The sequence below is a fragment of the Diorhabda sublineata genome, chromosome 4 (assembly GCF_026230105.1).
Source record: "Diorhabda sublineata isolate icDioSubl1.1 chromosome 4, icDioSubl1.1, whole genome shotgun sequence".
NCBI classification, from domain to species: domain Eukaryota; kingdom Metazoa; phylum Arthropoda; class Insecta; order Coleoptera; family Chrysomelidae; genus Diorhabda; species Diorhabda sublineata.
In genome coordinates this window covers 9,134,591-9,156,325 of record NC_079477.1, presented here as the reverse complement: position 1 = coordinate 9,156,325, position 21,735 = coordinate 9,134,591, and the positions used below count along the sequence as shown (strand labels likewise).

General features: G+C 30.2%; 1 protein-coding gene across 1 annotated transcript; it reads left to right on the top strand.

Moving 5' to 3' along the window:
• The first annotated feature begins 10,998 nt into the window (after positions 1-10,998).
• LOC130442814 (larval cuticle protein LCP-22-like) lies at positions 10,999-19,180 on the top strand. Its single transcript, XM_056777171.1, has 3 exons — positions 10,999-11,184; positions 16,724-17,157; positions 18,867-19,180. The coding sequence occupies exons 1-3, from the start codon at positions 11,173-11,175 to the stop codon at positions 19,114-19,116; spliced, it is 696 nt and encodes a 231-aa protein (XP_056633149.1). The 5' UTR covers positions 10,999-11,172; the 3' UTR covers positions 19,117-19,180.
• Positions 19,181-21,735: the final 2,555 nt, after the last annotated feature.

Here is a 21,735-nt window from a genome sequence, read left to right as displayed (position 1 = left end):
TGCGTTTACGTCGCTTATTGGATAGCAGGGTGTCGTGTGTGTGATGAGTCCCGCGACTGTATGGGTTGATTAAGAGGTCAAATGTATTATTCGACAAACCATTTATTTGAGGCATTTGTGATTATAAAGGAATAATTTTTTTACCAAACACTACAGAGTTTATTAACAAAAAGTTCCTTACCATCTGAAATGTCGAGTTCTTTTCGTATTTTCTGCCAGATTACTTTATCACTGGTAACATTCAAAACTGAATAAACACACACCAATTGTAAAACTTCAGCATGCAAGCTTGTTTTGGATGAATAAACTTCATTTATCTAAAAATTGATGCGATTTGGTTTCTTACCAATATATTCTGTAAATTATGACCGTTGCTGTTTACGTCTTGCAGGCAAGTCTGCTGCAGGTTTCGAAATTCATTTTTTGTTGTTTTCATTTAAAAAATGTCTTAAACGGAAAATTCCTGCGTGATTTTTTCGAATTATATAAAAAACATGTGTTACTATGGTAAGTAGTGATTTTTATCACGATATCAATATAATTATAATAAAATTGAATCATTTTTATTTGTCATGCGTTAAAGCGAAGACTATATTGTGTCTCAGCATCGTGTGTTCCATGAAAGGAAAACTTTAGAAAAAGCAGTAGATGATTAAAACTGGATAATGTTAGAAATAAATCAACGTAAAGAAGGCAATTGAAAGTTCACGAAAAGAGAATGCGGAACAACATATTGACTCAGACAGCAGAGGGATACTCACTATGAAATTGGCAGCGTGGGATGAGGTAGTGTCGACATATGTGAAGAAATCCACATTTTAATAATTTTTTCATAATGTATGCAAAAGATGCATTTTAAGATGACAATCTGTGCAAAAAATTTGGTTAACAATAATTTTTTTAATCCTGACAGCTCTTCTTAAAATTTATCTTTGTCCATGATATGCTTTATTCATAAATTACGTCCCACCACTAGAGTTACTTCATCCAATATACCAGTGGCAGCTTGTGACGTTAAGAGAAGGGTCAGCAAAATATCTAATAGGGTTCGAAATAAATCTATTTTTTGTCATTGTTGGTCCGCAGAGACTGTTTTAGACGGTTTTGGACGACTTTGACGGAATTCATCTTTTAGCGAAGTGCGACCTCGATTGAAATCACCATCTCTAGCCATCACGATGGCTACAGATGGTATTTCATCACCAAGAGTCGAAACTAGTTAATCGGCATATTACTATTGATTTACCTAATCTACGTCGAAAGTAATGTTAAATGTTCTCGTTTTAATTATTTGAACTAGATGAATGTTCCAAGTATCTTCAAACACGTTCTGAGTACCTACGTTTACTACTAAAATTTGACATTTTCACATCAATTTTGCCATATCTATAAACTATTAATTATTAAACGAAAGTAGCTTGTATGTAACTGCAAATAAAATAATTATCTTCACACGTATACGAGGGTTGCTATTTACGTAATAATTTTTACATAATTTTTGAAATTTTTAATGGTGAACGCACTCCGAACATGTTGTAGAAGTAATATTTGAGTTGCTTACAGATACTTGGAAAATTCATCTTGTTCAAAAAATGAAATTGAATTGCGAAAATTTTTTATGACTTTCGACGTGTGGCATACATAAAATTGACATTATTGGGCGTTTGTTCCACTAACATACATTCACTATTGCATGAATATTGGTCTGTTAAAAAGATTTATTCGTGTTATTTATACCGTTTATATAGTTTAGACCTAAACAATATGATAGAGTCTTACTAGAGAAACAATCCAGGTCTATGACAATCAAATAGATTCATAACCATATCTGAGAAACTGGGCTTCGTCTAATATCATCTTAAGACAATAGGTGTGGCAAAGGACGACAACTGCAAATTCTGTGAGAAAGACATAGAAACAGCACAGCGTCTCTCTGCGAATTTCATCCAAAGTACCTCGAAGCAATATTACTTGGGATCTGCAATCTAGTCGTTGAAAAATCGCTTTGTTCATCGGGTCCTTAGATCGTCATGTTAATTAATTTAAAAATATCCATATGACCAATTTTCTCATTTTGAGCTGTAATTGTTTATCTACAAGCAGTGTTTGTGTGTTAGAATACTGTGTTGCTTCGTTTTTTCATGGGTATCAATTTTTTCATGGTTATGGCCTAAATCTTTCATGGTCCACATTACTTCACCACCAAAAAAAACATATGAAAACAATACAAAGCTTGTACCACTTCACAACCGCATATTCCAGTGGTTTCTTCGTAATTATAACAGTGATCTACATGACACGTTAAAAGAACATCAAACAGCCGATTACGTTAAAAGTAAAATTCAAATGAGCGAGTTCAAAAATAAAAAGGACGTAAATCCCGAAGGAAAATCGTATCCATTTACTGTAAATAAAAGTCGACAGGAGCGGATTTGTTAAGCGAAGCATAGCGAACGCCGCGTGGCCGGCGAGGTGCCGGAAGACGAAGCTACAGTAGAGCGCATAACAACTTCGGCAGTCGGCGCATGGAAAAAGCGCATTACGTCGACCAGCAACAAGTATAGATAAGTGAAGACAGAAACAGATATTGTAAGAAATGGTAATTTTACGAAGAATTTAAAACGTAGAGAGGCCCATTATCATTATGTTTATGAATGTTTAAAAAAAGGAATGATCAATATTATCAAAGTTGATATTGATGAAAATACTGCTGATATTTTCACGAAGGCACTGTGCCGAGAAAAATTCGAAAAATTTCGAGGACTATTGAATCTAAGATGAATGTGAGTACATTATAAATGTAAGGAGGCATGTGGAGGCTACTACATTTATATTTGTGCGCATGTGTATCATTGTGCGGAGAGCGCATGATCTCTTGTATGTTGTGTGCCTTGACAGGTCCCAGTTCTATGTAAGATGTTTTTTTCATTGTTCTTATTAACATGCAATAAAGCTTTTTATTACGAGTGATTTGTTTGATTAACCACGTACCTTAACAAAAATTTTGTCAAATAACCTCAGAAACATGGCGGAAGCTAACTAAAAATTCATTTTTCTTTCACCGCCTACGTACATCCTTAAAAATTATCTATCAAGATTATTCTTTTACAATTTTATTATTGTTATGACATGTTATATATTGTTATTTCTTTTGAGTTAATGATGCTAATTCAATTTTGTGTCTTGTTTAAAAACAAATAAATCATTAAAAATAATAGAGCTACCTACTACCAAAATCATTCTTGTATTTATTTCGATCATTATAATAATTGATAAATGTTTATGAACCAATCGATATTGTCCATTAAGCAATAACGCATATTGTCTATTATAATATTTTAATATTAAAATAGAAAATATTTGTTAACAATAGTTTGTGTTTTCTAAAATCAAATACGATCAATTTTATTTGACGTGGGTTGATAATTTTTCATTATATTACACGTGGCATTTTGCTCGTCAATGTTTTAAACTTTGTTGATGTTTCCTGTTTAGTAAAGATGGTGCTTAACATTTTCGCATAAATTCCATATAATTGTTTGATTTCAAGAATTTTACTTCTTGTCTAAGTAGGATTTATATTTTAATATTCATAGTTTTTATATAAATTTTAATGTATAGGTTCTAAATTACAATTTAGATGTGAAAATATACGCAGTGACATAGAAACTCGGATATCCACTAAATTTTTTTTCAATTTAAAAATATTCAACATATGAAGTTCTTAATGCAAGATATGAATTCAAGAGGTGTCAGTTTAGCATTCCTATTTCATCTCATTCAATTTTTATGGTGAGTACTGCGCTAATCTGACAATTTCGATACAAGTATACAGAATTCTTTCGTGTTCAATGGTTTTAAATGTTACCTAATAGAAATTCACAATTGTTCATGTTCCCAAAAATTACTAGTAGAATGAACTAGGGTATGAGATGTATTCAAGTAAGGCACCAAGAATGATTTGGACAACAAAGGGCTAAAATCTCATCAACAACAATGTGAAGTGGTTATAGACGGATAACTTGATTTGCACTCTTTTCGTATCGACCTCAATTGAGGTTATCTTTTTTAATTTTGAAACATGATGGTCGAGTGATGGCAAATAGAAGTCTAGGCAAACGTTGTAACTTTCATTTTTTTGTTAAACATTTTTTTTTAAATTTACCGTTCAAAGTTTATAAAATATTTTAAGAAGAATTGTGAGGCTTGTTTTGGCTAATATTTTGACTTCTTCCTAATTCAACAATTGCGTAATAAATAAGCAGTACAACTGTTAAAAAATTGCACAGATCGCTATTGCTATAATCATTTATAGGTAACCGGGTAAACAGTTCCATGCAGACTGCTTTGTAGAGAGAGTTAAGCATCCGGTTAGTGTAATGGTGTATTTAGACTGTCATCTCAGATAAATGCAACTATGACGTAGGATAAGTAAAAACGATTACTCGAAACGCGATTACTGCCACAACTCGAAGTGTGGTTATCTGTTGATATAAAATACATCTTCATGTAAGATTCGAAATTGTGCCACGAAACAAAAAGTATAACTGCTTTTCTGACTGAAAAAAACATCATTGTTCTATTCTTGTCTGGAAAGTTTACTAATGCAAGTTCATGACATGATTTAATCTGACCGTTGAATTGGACTAAAACGGATATCTGAAGCACTGAATAAATTCATACGAACGCGTTCATCATATAGTTCACTGCTGCAAAATGGATCCCCAAATGTTGACCAAAAGCGTGCAAGGGTAGAAGCATCGCGTTCCATCTGTGCTCGATTTGAAAAAGATGTAGACTTCTTAAACCGAATTGTTACTATGGATGAGATTTGGGTACATTTCTACGATCCAGAAACAAAGCAACAATATATGGAATGGCAACACTCTGGTTCTCCAAGACCTAAGAAGTTTCGTGTCCAAAAATCTGCTGGAAAAGTTCTTGCTTCAGTTTATTGGATAGAACAATAACTGGAGATTACTATTCGACATTACTGACCAGTCTACGGGAAAAATTAAAGAGGAAAGACGCGGAAAGCTATCCAAAGGTGATTTGTTTTTGTAGGACAACGCCCTGCATACAAATCTCATGTTGCCATATAAAAAATTCGTCATTTACGGTTTGAATTACTAGAACACCCCCCTTATTCACTAGATTTGGCTCCGTCCGACTATCGTCTTTTTTCTCAACTGACAAAAAGTTTAAAAGGTCGTAAATTTTTTTCCAACAAGGAGGTAATAAAAGCTGTGGAGGTCTGGTTTGCAGAGCAAGAAGAAACATTTTTTTGAATGGTCTAGAGACTTTGCAGGTTCTCTGTGATAAATGTATCCAATTAAGAGGAGAATATGTCGAGTAATAATATATTTTGATATTGAAATTTTGTTTGGTTCTATAGTAGGCTAAGAATTTTTCAATATATCCTTGTATATTAATAATACTTTTAATAGTTTTCTGTTATTTTATAATTTACTTTTATACACTTATCAATCTTCTTCCTTACGCAAAATGTTTATATGATCCTAATAATACACGTACACTAAAAAATAGTTACAAGGTCTATAACTAATTATTTTTTTAGGTAAACTTTAAAATACAAAAATTTAAGTACTATCCCTAACAATTTAGCCACCTACTGTATTTTGCTCTATAACCTAATCTCTACATGACAGTATTTTCAATAAATGTGGGAAGTCAAGGATCAATTCCATGGTTGATTCCAAATTCCTTTATTATTAAATGACGATATACCAAAAGGAAAGAATTAAATATTGGAATGACAGAAATGATATGAAAAAATTGTAATCACCTTGTAATATAGGAATTAGTAGACTCAAATCAAATTTTAAGCCATAAAATACGTGCTTAAAATATTGGGATTATGTATTAATTTATTCATTCATTTATAGACATTTATAGACTATTGGATATTGAATTGTAAATTTGTGAATAAATTTATGAAATGAATGAAATTCCAATTTTTGACATGATATAACAATGATCAAATTGAAAGTATAATTTATCAAAGTGTTAAATATGTGGATATTGTTTGAGAACAGGAGAAGAAGTTGTTGATTAGATTATTCCGTGTTATTCAAAAGTTCTCTTGGTCTTTCTTATCTTTGAGAAGAGTATACATAAGTCAAATTTTAACACTGAATATCAATAACAATTTGTGTCTGTACCCTATGGCAACGGTATTGGAACAACCTTTTCAATGATACTTAATCTTGTTTGTATTAATGGCAGTGTTGGCAACTGGGTTTAAATAGAAGCAGAGCAGTAGATAATTAATTCAGTTAATATACTGTGGAATTCAAGAAACACATCTGGATAGTTGTCATAAAATCTAATGGGTAAGAATATAATAAGCCACCCCACGACGATCATCATAAAAGTCTATATATAGACTATTGATGATAAGAGAAATCGATTTATCATATCTATGCGGAAACATTTACATCCGGAGACACCGGTAGTGGTCATTATCTCAGGAAGGCTAACAGACATCGAACTATGGATAACTTTGTTCGGTAAATCTCATCAAGATCTACCTGTGTGTGAAAAGTCATGATGATTGACGCATGCGCAGAAGAGTTCAGAAGATTGGGAGGACGTATCATAGAATCCGTTTCATTAATTTCATTAAAGAAATCAAAAAAGATTTTAAAATGTAAAAGTTGTAGATTTAAGTCCAATTAAAATATTTGATTGAAGAAAATAATTTTTGTTCACCATTATTTCGGTCTCTAACACAACCTAACATAACCTAACCTAACTCTACAAAAATTACTAAATTTTCATTTTATCTATTGATTTTTCATGAAAATAATCCATTTGAATACTTTTTCCACAGAAACTCCTCTGCGCATACGTCAATCATCATGACTTTTCACACACAGATAGATGTTGATGATATCTATCGAACAAAGTTATCCATGGTTCGATATCTATTGAGATAATGGTCATTTCCAGCTTCTGCATAAAATAGATATGGTAAATCGTTTTCTCATAATATCAATAGTCTTTGTATAGTGTCTCTCTAATTTAAGCATTTTTTAATGGCCCAAGTTTTTATGTAGAGTTATGATAAAGTAATATACAAAATGAATAACAACCAATATACAAAGTATATTTTTTGAATAAAGTTCCGGTTCCATCTAATAGGGAGAACTTTGAGACTAGTACTTGGTTTCAAAAGAATGGTTCAACATCACATTATGGTATCAATGTTCAAAGGTTTCGAGATAACCAGTTACAAGGAAGGTCGATTGGAAAACGTGGACCAATGAAGTAGCCACTTAGGTCACCCCATCTTATTCTTCTTGATCTTTTTTGTTGAGATTATAAACAAGTCGAGTATACGTTGACTGACAACAATTTAGTAGACTTAATGGAACGAATTGAACATGAAATTATTTTTATAACTCCCCAGATGAGAAACTTTATTAAAGCCACTAAACTTGATAATGAAGATATTTTAAAATAATGTGTGTAGATCTATTTCCGTAGATGTATTTGCAAAAGTAAATGAGTTTCGAAATAAAATGTTTTACTATCAGAAAGTAAAATGGAGCTTTCTCCTAGAAATTATTAAACTGTATTTTCAATCTGCAAGTAATATAAAAATTTCATTTTTATTCAGTATAAATAAATACTAATAAAACAAATACTTATTAGTATCATCGAGAAGGTTTCTTTAATACTTTTGAGAAGATGTGTTGCTTTCTAGGTATAAGGTTACATTAGACACAATGATCTTGTGACGAATAGATAATTAATCTATCATTAACAGTTTCAGAACCTTTAAGATTCAGAATTCACTAACATATGATAAGTAGTAGAAGTATATAGGAAGTAGAATTATATAGTGACTTCTAAGGTTTATTGCTCATTCTATCAGAATTGCCCTTGTAACTGAACCATCATCAGATTGTCCTCCATTTTCAGTATCTGAGATAGTTTTAAGGAGACGCTCTTGTTACAACAAGCTTCTCATCCAAAGCATTTTCTACGTTGGTTTCTGATGGCCAGTCACTTTGTAAGAGTTTTATAGAAGCAGTAGTCCTACAATTGAATATGTAATAATGAAGGGCGTAGTACCGCATTCGTTTGTAAAATTGTTTTAAGTCGTTATTTTTTTTTAAATGTCAGGGAGGTGTTCCTGATTATAAAAGTGTAAGATGTCACTTGAAATCTTTTGATGTTATTGTTTTCTTTTTATTTATGAAAAAATCATTGTCAAATACCGTCTAAGAAGTAACCTGAACCTCACTGAACATTGTTGGTTTACTGGTTCATAAAAAAACTTATATATAAAATATTTTAATAATAAATAAAAATCTCATTACACATAACAATAAGTTGGAAAATCCAATAGATTTATATTAGAAGCAGTAAGAATATATTTTTTAACGTATTAGTGCTGAAAAATAGCAACAATTTTTAAGCGCGTCGTCGGCCTTTCTCTCACTCATTTTATACATTGAGATGGGAGTGAGATAGAAATACTCTCTCGAAAATATCTGCGCATAGGGAGCATAATGTTATAACATAAATAAAACATATAAAAAGACAAAATTCTTCAAATGTATTTAGGTTAATTTGTTTAAGATAGTTGAAATGTTTGATAAAAAATTAAAAATTATAACATTTCAATTTTTTAGGTATATTATTGAATTCAGGAAAATTAGGATTATCGGCGATTTTGAATTTTTAAAAATTCATACAATTAATTTCATTCGAAATATTGTAAAGAATATAAAAAAAAATTAATTCGTTGCAAAAAATGCATTTTTTCTGGCTTATTCAGTTATTCGTTGTTTAAACAATAACATCAAAGGGTATCAAGTGTCATCTTACACTTTTATAATCAGGAACACCTTCCGGACATTTTAAAAAAAATTACGACTTAAAACAAACGAATGCGCCATTATGCTCTGGTCTTGAATTGTCTAATAAAATGGGTCCTCAAATGCACATTTTGAATAAATTTCCAAATTTTAAGCTACTTTAATAGATTTCTTAAGTATTTTTTATTATTATACACTGATAGTGGGTGGAGTTAGAGTTTTTTTCCAAAACTTTCGTAAAACGAAAAAAAATTCAAATCGAAGTTGTATATCTTTTAATTTTTTACAAGAATGGTCGGCTATTACTGTTACTTACAATGTTAGGCGTTTAGAGGCTAAGAAATGATAATTACAATTTCGAAAAATTCTAAATGGCTCAACAATGCAATTTTTCCAAAAAGAGACAAAATCCGCATTTAGTTGGAAAATTATGAATTTTAATATGGGAAAATTTTATTTGAAATATTTATTTCAAAGTAGTAGCAAATTCCACTTTAAATCGCATTGGTTAATAGGAAAAAATATTTTTTAATGCTCCAAAGTATTTTCTTACATATTTCAGAAAATATTACTTGAAATTATCAAGCAAAGTGGTAAAAATGAAATTCCAAAATTCTCATTTCTTATATAACTTATCAACGAATTTTTGCGTTTTTTTTGGAAAATCGCAATTTTTTTAGCTAGTTATGATTTTTAACGCATTATCTCTCACCTCTTAATCTATATTCACCCTAAGTTTGTAAATATCAGTAATCGTTAAATATTTTAAAAACCATTTTTGTGTAAAATTGAAATGCCTTCAACTTGGATTTGATATACTTTTACTATTTTGCCAATATTCAGAAACAATACTTTTTATCAAATTTTCCCGGAAACTAATTATGAAGAATTCTTAATAGAATTATTGCGGAAACTTCAAAGTAAATTACATTGTTTTTTGGTTAAATCGCACTTTTTTATGATTTTCTTGAAGCTGTAAGTATCATCCCTTAATCTTCAGCCACCCTAAGTTTGTAAATATTAGTCAAACACTTGAAAGAAGCATTTTTGTGTAAAATAAAAAGATCTACAACTTCGATTTGAAGTTTTTTTTCTTTTAGCGTTTTCCCAAAATACAGAAAAAGTCACTTTTTATCTATATTTTCGTCACTACCTCATAATTTCAAACAATTTTTGACAGATCTATTTCGGATACTTCAAAGTAACTTACATCGAAAATTCAGGTACTTAACTTAGAATTTGCATTTGAGGATATATTTAAGTGTAAGTTAAAATAATACATTAAAATGGCTATGATTGAATAAATTTCAATTTTACGAATTTTCATTAATTATTACATACAATTATTTACATTTTTGCGTTTATTCAATTACAGCCATCTTAATGTGACATTAGAAGTGTTTAATCCAGTAGGAAAGTTTCTTGATCTCCATTTTTTGGTAATATCTCCAACCAGATCATAGTCTACTTTTGTTTAAAGCCTAACGAAATGCCTCCAAGTTAGAAGGCGATTCTAAAAGAATTATGGCCCATTGAGAATACAATTTATTCTATTGAGAAATTCAGTATTTGTTCGATAATGTATGACATTTGACTTTTTGTCTTATATAGAATTATAAAGCTTTATCTTAATGAACGTCCTTATTACACGTCGAACTATAGAAATTCTCCAAGAAACGGGCGTTAGTGTTTTGTCATAACTATCCCGGTCACCAGATTTAAATATCATCAAACGTGTGTGGGATATGATATTGAATTTCCAGAAACTTTAGAACAGATATCCTCTTATCAATGTCTAGTTTTCATCTAACTAATGTGAATAAAACCTCTGAATTGTAATGCCTCTCAAATTTTTGTACGCTCAAAAATTTAAATGCCGAAGTTAAAAGTTTTTATCTATTAACAATCAAATGCCTATGGAGTTTTTGATTCCAAATTTAAACATAGAGGAAAGTGAAAAAGTACATATTGTAACTTTTATTATTTAACAAAAATATATCAATTTTCTTTCAGTAAATTTTAAAGTACGAATGGTTCTACTGAATCCTTGTTAGTAAATTGTACATTACAATAAATTGTATAAGATTAAAAAAATACAAATAACTATAAAATTTCGAGTAGATATTTGTAACGTATTTAATTATCTAGATTTGAATTTTAAATTATGCGGCCGACCCTGTACCAAAGTGATGATGAACCACTTAAAAACGTCTTCTGGTGAATTATTGTATTGTTGGATTGGTATATATAGCGCAAAATCTTCAGAAAATTCAGAATCCGTGTGTATCGCTTGAGCACAGATCCATAAAAATCAGTGGCAAATATGATTAAATTGGTGAGTCTTTTGAGATTATTGACAAATTATTTCACTTAATAGTTCATACTACCTTCTGAATTACGTATATTAATATCATAGTTCTTCACATAAATTTAGAAAAAAAACCAAATTTATATTTGTTGTGATCTCAAATATTCATAATAACTAATAAATAATTCCATAATTTCATTTTTGCTTATAATTGTAATAACTTTTTGTACAATACTATCACGATCTCTGTATTTTCTATTCAATTTTAAAATTCAATTGATATAGTAAATATCAAAAAATGCTAGAAATAACCTCCAAATTCCAAATTACAGAAAAATATTTTAATATGCAACCTCCGGGCAAGCAATAATTTGATCAAAAATATCTCTGCATTAAATTGTAGTCAAAATTTATTAGTAAATGGTTTAATATATAATTATTCAAAAAATTTACTTTCATTTATTTTTATATCAAGTTTGTCCCATTTCGAATGAAAATAACTATATTACGTCGTTTTAAAAGATTCAACCCTTCACACAAGCGATCAACTGAAATTTATACCCGAATTAGTACGAGCCAAATAATCGATATTTATTTCACGTTAGAGATATTGAGAAAAATGATTGAAAAATGTTAAAAAGAATATTTTCTTAACTCCATATAGCAAGTTTCATAACAAAATCATCATTTTTAATTCGTTTATTATTTAACAACTTTTTCAGTTTTTTTTATTTGATTTTTTGTGTGTAATATTTGGATAGAAGTGTTGAATATCACTCATTATTGAATTTTTTGCTTTCTAATGAGATAGATTTAAAATGTCAACAAGAAAAAATTTAAATTATGCATTTGTATGGAGATTATGCTTGTGGATTATTCTCCTGTGGCAACAGAGCATCCCCTGCGAAGTTCAACTTAAAACACCCACAACTCCACTAAATATCATTGTAGTGTAAATATATATATTTACGACACATCGAGTGAATCTATGCATCAGCGTTCTCAATTTATTATTCCAACTTAATATTAGTAAGGATCAAATTATGCCTTATGAAACAAAATTTTACATATATATAAACTACTATCTCTCTACTCCTCACCTCAAAATAAACTTTTGAGTAGTAGAAGTAGAAGCTACTACAATAAGAAGACTTCGTATTAGCCACGTAAATCATAAAAATTCAGGAAGTGGCTTTGTTTTTCGTAATTGTTATGCAACTTTGACTCTCAAGCATAAACTCACTAACTAAAGACAATACTTCATTGTATAATAACATTTTAATTTCAAGATTATTTTAAAGAAACTTTCCAACAGAGATCAAGAAGTTTTATAGTTTCTCGAACCTCTACCAAAAATGTGATTATATGATAATTTCTGTTTAAATATCTGTTGCTAGGCCAATAATTATAGTTCATAGAAATGTTCCAACAACTTACATTAGATCAATTTGACAAAGCTTAATGAGATATATAACCAATTATCTTGCTGTGATGATTGTTCATCGTTTTTTTAATATTTCACGTACTTTACGAAAAACGTATAGCGTTTTCGAGGCACGTCAAAGGGAAATGTGATAACGATAATTGCTAACTGACGCAAGGTAATTTTTTAAATGATATTTATCGTCTTGAAATTGGGGGACTAATAATCCTCATAAAATTTAAATTGTATGAGATTTGAAGACATCCTTTTTTATATAACAAAGTATCAAAGGCGGATTGTTTTTTTTTTGGAAAATATTGCAATAAATAATCTTTATAATATACGACATGTAACGTATTCGCAAATAGATAGTGCATACATACATAATTTAAGAAATATTTGTCGTTGAAGAAATAATAGTCATTTCGTGTTATGGTTTACCAAATCTTCCAAAATTCTTATCTCAATTATCATTTCCGGGATTTGGTAAAAGATAAAGGTTATTGAACAAAACTTAAGAAGAATTCAATGAGACAAGTATGTCAAGAAGTCAAGATCCCCGAACTGTAGCTAAATAATATGAGAATAATTGAAACAACATTACTAGTTAAGAGAAATACTCGTAGTATTGGAAAGCAGTTAGACAGTTATATATTAAGATTATAATTTTTTAAGTTATCTTGATAAGAAAGAAAATCTTCAGACTCTTTGTATATTTTTACTTCAGCCAGTAAAGTTATAGAAATAATAAGAGGTATATATTGAAGCTAAAAATCAGGTCCAGAAGTAAATAAAAGTACCATTAATGTATTTATAAACACTATCAATAATAATAAATAATTTTAGTAGAGGTTAATTATATCGATTATGTTCATTTCTTCATTTTTCTTTACTTTTCATTATGAGCTGTTTATTTCACTTACATATTAGGCAAACGAGGAAATTAATAATAAACTTTCTCCAAATACTTCACAAAAGCTTTTTTTTCTTCCACTTTGATTATTATTTTTTTTTCAAAATCGAGTGTTCAATAGTAATTGTTATTTATAACAATAATATTTCCTTAAAATTTTGTGTTATGAATGTTGAGAGTTTTCATTATTTACTTTTCAATATTATCACAACTTCCTGGAAGTTAATTAGATGATTTTTATAGTCCTAATTAATTGTAGACGTGTTACAAACCTAATGATCAAATATCATAAACCGTGAAGATTAGTATAATTATTTGCAAGGTTATGTTATTTGTACTATGATTTATTTGTGACAAAAAATTTCACACATTTGTGATTAATTATTCACAAGATAATAATCTATAATTTGATTAATTACCATGTAAGACTTTTCTATGTAATGTGATCTAAACATTTCCAAATAGTGGTAAGACAAATATTTCGTAATTGTGGTATGAACAGTTTTCGTAACAATTTTTGACCACAATAAATATAGTTTAGAAAAACTTAAAAAATACTCTTCTAAAGCACATCAAAATAAGCTTATAATAATAATATATTATTGTGAAAAAAGGGTTTGGTGCTCGATGTATGAGAAATATGGAGCTAAACGCCCCATACTTTTTCAAAATAATACTGGTATTCTTCATTCACTGTTGTTTTAAGGTTATTTTAATAAATTATTGATTGATTCATGTACTTTAATAGCGCGTTTTTTAGTTTCTTCAAACTATATTTATTGTTCACTTTTTAGCTTCTTAATTGATACCACTCTCGTATCATGTCTTCGCTGCTTATATACCTACATCTCGTCGAAACTTTTATCGAATAGTAACTGTATATTTCCTAAGGTTATCGAAGTGATTAATTTCTAGGAAAACTGTTAAATTTATTTCATTTAATTAAATTTGTATGATATATAATTTCAAGCAACAGCCGCTGCTTACTCGCCCATGGAATCTTTTTCTATTTTATAAGGTTATTTTTTGATAATGATTCCGTTTAAAAAGGTGTAGCTTTAAAAGAGAAGTCTAGACACATACAGAAGTAAAATAAAAGGTAAAGTTTACACATTCGTTTGGAATTTCTGGAGCCGTTGGCGATATTCGTACTGAATATACTGTTTCAACCACCACTACACCAACACTAACAATTATATTGTCTGGAAGGTTTACCTTCAGTCCCTGAAGACGATAACTTGGTTATCGAAACGCGCGTCATACAGTGAAATTGTTAGTGTTGGTGTAGTGGTGGTAGTATATTCAGTATGAAGTAGAAAGTGCATGAAAACGATGTTTTCATGCCAAAAGAAAACCATGAATTGATGCTCTTATTGCCACTTTATGTCAAATTTAGAAACAATAGAGGCTTTTTTGGGCTCCTTAGAAGAATTTTTATTCTATTTTCTAAAAATACGACTAATTTTCGAAAATAATTTGATATATGAATATTTCCTTCAATGCAAGCACGAATTTTTGCACTGAATAAAGCACTTGACTTTTTTTTTTTGGCGATAGTTCCACTTCTTCCACTTCTTCGACACTGCTTTCATCTCAGGTTGAATACAATCCGTATAGCAAGTTCGAGTACCAGGAAAAGATTATAAACTGACGTTTGAGTTCCACATTTGAAAGGAGTTTTAAATATCATATTTTCAACAGAAGTTTACTATTCATATTTTTTCGATTTTGATAATTTCAAAACCTAATATTTTCAAAAATAAAAGGCCACTGGTGAAAAATAAGCTACGTTAGAAAAGTATATTGATGCCTTGAATCCATTGAAGACCTCGAATTGATTTGATTTTTATTTGTAATACATCTATCATACAATTATAGTTATACCATACAATACAGTAAGTCAAAATTTAATATCTACAACTCTGATGATCTTGCCGTATTCGTCGAATAAATTTTTGGAGTTGGTGTAAAGAGCAGCTATTAATTAATTAATTCTTCTCATTATTACAAGTTTTTAATATGTTCTGTTCCCCGAAATTGTTTTTGTGTCTTTCTAGGTCAGCCATATGTTTTATATCCTTAGCTTCCTCCTCATATACTTTTCATTTCCCTATTTTGTGTTGTTTTTAGAAAGAACTACTAAAATGTACAGTTTATTTTAATTTTTATTTCCATACATGATTTTTCCTGAAATTATAACATTATACAAGGTTCTCCATGTCCTTATTTTGTTAGTTAAATGCTTTTCTTTTTTACATCATTTATTATAATATTCACCAAGGGTTTGTGCGTAATTTTTTTTCGTTGTTTCTTCTCGTTGAATATACTTTTCACTGTTTCAACTACAATTTTCAGATTAATATTTTCTCCTTCCAGAAAATTCGAAAATTTCCATATTTCGCTAGTGTTTAGCTGGACAAATGATGGTGACTACATCAAGTTTTTCCTTCTCTCCACTTCTACAACAAATTTGACTTCATTTGATGGTTACCTTATATTAGATTGCGTAAATCTATAAACATTATAAATTATTTTTAGAAATCGACCGTATATGACTCTTGGAACTGCTTGTTTATTTTCAACAAATCAAAACTGATTAATTCCATCATTTATATTAAAATGTATAAAGTAGTGTAATTATCCAAACAACTTATTTGACTCATCGATGGAAACTAATTAATAATGAAGTTAAATATCATCGAATAACCTGCCTTGAAACTATAACTAAATTTTACTGTACTATAACTTTAATTCGAATAGCGATTTTCCTCCTACGCTCCTACAAAGACGATTAAGACGTAAATTTGTACTCTACGTTTGTATGTTGAGAGAATAAAAGTTTAATAGAATTATTGCTAAGTTTAGGTACGGATTCGATGTTTATTTAGGAATTCATATTTTGGGGGAAAATTTTATGTACCTCTGTGATGGCAACGACTTAACTAAAGACAAAGGTTACTACTTAATTATGGTTCAAAGTACTTTAGTTTCGTGGTATCTCAAAATATACAGAGTAGCTTTAGTATTAATATCAAATCAATATGTATTTTGAAACAAGTTTTTCTATGGAATCTTATCTTTTAATTTAGTGTGAGCAAATGAACATATAGAGTACCTACTTAGAAGTAGTTTCTTCATCATACAATCATTGAAATAAGATACAGGCATTAAATGGAGGAAAGAAATCAGTTTGAAGACAAAATTAAAATAATCTTTTTATTGATTTTCAGTTCTTAATCGCTGCTGTTGCAGTAGCAGCAACATACGCTGCTCCTCAAGCTGCAACTACAACAGTTGCACCTATAACTGCTACAAATGATTATTATAGACAATACGATCCGTATTACAGAAACACATTTGAACCATACCGCAGATTTAACACCATCGATCCTTACAGGGGTAATTACTGGGGTAATGACTACTACAGAAATAACTATAGGACTGGCCCTTACTTTGGAAACGATTACTACAACAGACAATGGAATGATGGATTTTACAGAAAAAATGACTTCAGGAATAACGTATATAAAAGCGATCCTTTGTACTATAAGAATCTCTATAATTATCCTGATTACACAAAGAACTATGTAGCTGGTCCAGAGGCTGCTGCTAGAATTGTGAGATTCGAAAGTAATGTCAATCCTGATGGAACCTACCAGTATGGGTAAGTGATGTTATGATTTGTGTGATTATTTGAACAATAACAAATGTTTTATTTTGGACTGTTGCTGTTATTTATTATTATTATTTCTTTGTCAAAAATGTATTACCAAATGAATTCTAATATTTAGTGCGATCGAACTATTTAGGAATGATACCTAAGTCACTTATCATGAGCTTTTTTACCAGGTTGATGGAATTCCCCAATAGTGGCTCGTTATGAGAACCATATATTTTAAAAAGTATCTCTTTCGACTGAAATCAATTCTTCAGTAATTAATAAAAAATTTCTCACATGGTAATAAAAATTAACAAAATAAATAGTTGAAAGAATAATAAAAAATAAATTACAAATATAACTAGATATGAGCATATTGTTTTGTAATCCTGAATATAAAATCCAAAACTCAGATCTCTTGAAATGTCAAACACGTTAGTAATACAAATTTTTATATATTTAAATATTTTTCTTAAAAAGAATTCAATCATAGTAAGATCTGGGAATCTGGGTGGTTAACTGTATGGATCTTCTTTTCCCATCCATCTATTTGGAAATTTTCTATTTGGATAATTTCTTGCAACTCACTGAAAATGCACCTGAGTACCATGTTACTGTAGTTACATCTGCACACCTCCGATATTTGAAGGAATATGCTCCAAGACGTAGGCACGTCCGAATTTGGAAAATGCATCTGTTACTGTAAGCTCGAAGTAGATCAATATAAACAATTTGGTAGGTGTAGGCGTGACCCTGAATTTTGGTTTGGGCAGAAGTCGATAATATTTATTTTCTTAACGGTTATGACTATGTACTAGACCATTATCGCCGAAAATATATTCATTTTGATTATAGCAAATTAGAAAAATTCTTCTTCCTGGGCAATCAAAGAAACATGATTAGAAGCCTATTCGTATTTTTTTTCTAAGAATCCTAGAAACAATGTATTGACTCGAACCTGAATGTCTACCAATTTTTCTGGTGTTTTTATTCGAATTATCAACTACTGATTTTAACACCAATAATTTATTGTTTTTGACAGCGGTAACTGTCTGCTGGCTTTTTTTAGTTCGTATATTATGTTATTTGTTTGAAGCTTCACTTCTATGTACATGTTTATAAGTCCGACATACTCTTTATTTGTATCTAGAAATTATTCTTTGTAGAACATTGAATATTTCTATGGAACGTATTGTATTTGTGAAATATTGAAAATATCCTTCAACTTCGTTAATTACTTCTTTATCAGGGATAAACCTCGTTCTCTGTAACATTCCCTCGAGATCTGCAAAGATTCAGCAATCAATGGAACTAGATCTAGAGAATACAAAGGGTGCAATGTGACCACGGTTTTCATCGCTTTATTACAAGGTCTGGATGGAACAAATTTTTTCTTTTGTATTTGAGCACTATGTTATTGTTAATGGTTTTACTTTTGTCGATGTTCGTATCTGCTCCTGAAGGACTTCCATTAACAAATACCCGTTACAACAGTTTAAGACTTTATTGTTCATTCAAATCCACCTTGAAATTATATGTCCCACTAATAGCAGTGGCTTAACTACGGTCAAATCTCAGCATCTAAAAATATCCAGAGTGGTTCTCGTATCTTGTTGTGGTATGGCACTGCTATCATTATATCAGACCCGGTACTTATTGAGTTATGCGATAGATGATGAATTATACGAAATGATATGTTGTGTCATTATTTGTAGCTATGAAACCGACAACGGCATTGCTGCTGAGCAACAGGGTTATCCAGTGATAGGACCTGACAACGAACCCGGTACCGGAGCTACCGGATCATTTAGTTTCACATCACCGGAAGGTCTCCACTTCCGTACTACATATGTTGCCGATGAAAATGGTTATCGCGCTCAACAAAGTAATGATGTAAGAGGTGTTGTTCCGGTCCCCTACTCTGCAAAAGCTCCAGTCGTTGCAACAGCTTCTCAGACGAAGTAAATAAATTAATTTGATAAAGTATGATATTTTTTATTTTTATTATTATGTAATAAATGGTTAATAATAATATTTGCTGTTTGTTTTTAATACACCAAACGAAGAAAACAGATTCTGGAAGTACGTGATGGGAACAAACAGATGCAGAAAGAAATTTAGAACAATAGTCGATGCATCAAAAATATATGATGAGTAATTAAATAGGGATAAAATATGAAAGCACTTTAAATTTATAATCATCCAAATTAAATATCCGAAAACTTTGTAGCCAACAAAAATGTTTTTTTTAATGACATATTTCATACTAAGTAAAATATGAATAATGTGCACCAAACAAACATAAAATTTTAACGCATTTAACCTATTATTAGTCGCCCTTTCTAAAAATTCTTGTATACCCGTTATATTTTGACAAAAATACCCGCTGCAAACATTCTACTTCAAAATATCATCTACAATATAAACAACCGATCAATCACGTGCTCGTGTTCCAACTATCATTAAGCTTATTGCAAAAGGCTCAGATATTTTACTGTATCAATATTTGAAATCATATTTCATTCAAGACAGAGCATTGTACGAGAAGACGCGCGTTCTTCTTCGTTACCCTCTTTCAGTATTTGTTCCATTTCTGAAGCTAACAGTACAGTGTCTAGTGATAAAAAGGATGGTCGTGAGTGAGTAGTGATTATTATTGTCTTTTTGTTTTGTCTCCGTTGATCATATACGAAATCACTTCAGTTTGATTATAATATCATGGTTCTGATTCAAGTATCTAATCAATTTTATGGGCAGTAATATTGTAACTATCTCTTCGGCATCCTTTTTCCTCGTCCGAGTTATTGAAAGCTTTTTTGCTTCTGATTTCCCTTCCAATCAACTCGTATCCATTATAAAAAGACTTTTGTTTCTGTGAGCTATTTTAGTCAAGTGATCCTCAAATTACCATCAAAGCAACGGCGTAATAAATCAATTGATTGATAATGAAATGAATAAATTGAAAATTGCACATTTTCCGCAAAGAAATATTAGATTCTCTAGTCTAAGTATTTTTGTTTTTGGGCTTGGAAAGAAAAAATAGAAATATAAGAATTGGTATCAGTAAATATTCGATTTTATCCTAAAGGTTCCATTACTGCAATGAATGACACAAGTTACCAATCATGGTTGAATGAAGCTAGAGTTTGAAGATAATCAAAATAATGAATTGTGAGCCTATTAAGTTGGTGATAATAATACGGAACACACTCACAATTATTCTGCCTGGTGCGTCTTCAGACTTTCTTGAGACGATACTTTATCACTGCGCTGATTTATTAAGGAAAATTAATAAGGTCTCATTAAAAAAACAAGGAAAAGACTTGGAAACTATTTCTTTTTATGCTAATATTTCTGGATATTCGTCTAAGTACTCATATTTTTAAGCTATGAAAATATTGGTCTTCCGTCATTTATCTTTCATTTACTTTACTTTGATCGATGATTGTTAGTAAACGTAACTAGCTAAAAATAATAATTGGCTTAGAATTTCATTTATCAATGTAATTTAATTATTTCAATGAGTAATGAAAGACTAAGACAAAAAAAAGTATTATGAAATTACGATTTAGAATTTTCTGCCAAAACCTCCTTGATGGATGATCAGCAATCGGCTTCTATCTGCCCTGATAACTCGTGGCTTGGCATAACTTCCGTTGACTTGTGAGTAATAGAACTATCCAAATTGTGTACATAATATTCCAATAACAAGTTATACATTTATCTTTAGGTACATTTCAGCCTATACATTTTTATCAGTGTGGAAATTTTAGATTCCCTGTTCAGTATAATCAGATATTGTCTTTGTTCTACAAACTAATTTGGTTGCTTATACTTTTTTCTTCATTAATCCAGTATATTTTGTTTTTTTTTTGGATTATTAAAATCATGTTACGAAAGTCAATATAGCATCATACATAAGCCGTTTTTTGATCGAATCTCATTCGATTGTTAAGTAGTTGTAAAATGGAAAATTCACTTAAAATAAAATACTTGTAAATCAATTGTGCATCAAAGGTATAAAGTTTTATTAAAGCTATGGATACCTTTTTGAATATTTATAAACTCAAATTCTATTGTCGTAATTTGCTTCGATAGTATGCCACATTCTTCTTCAGGTGCCATCTCCATCTAATGAAGGTTGGCGACAATTTCGGCATACTTATTTCGGTTCTGAGTGCGAATTAAAGATGAAGTGTTCATACCAGTCAAATCGCGTATGTTTTTTAACCATGAATGTTGTCTGCGACCAGGTCCACGTTTACTTCGTTTTTTCCTTCTATTATTAATTTCAGTATATCATACTTGTTGTTACGGTATATGTGGCCCAGATAAGGGGTCTTTTTTCTCTTTATTGTTATAAGAAACTCTATTTCATTTCCTATTCGTCTTAGCACTTTATTTATTCATGATATCCACTTTTAATATCCATGTTTATGCTCCATACAAGAGAACTGTACACGTACGCCTTTACAAAACGTTATCTTAAGTTTAAGTTCAAAGTTGCGTTACATAATTTTCACTTTTAGGAATGTGGCTTTAGTTTGTTCTATACGTGATTTTACTTCGACGTCAGGATCTACA

Excerpts from the sequence above, each read along its gene's own strand:
- LOC130442814 (XM_056777171.1), top strand. Across the intron at positions 17,158-18,866 it reads GATGGAACCTACCAGTATGG|CTATGAAACCGACAACGGCA; the intron begins GTAAGTGATGTT and ends CATTATTTGTAG.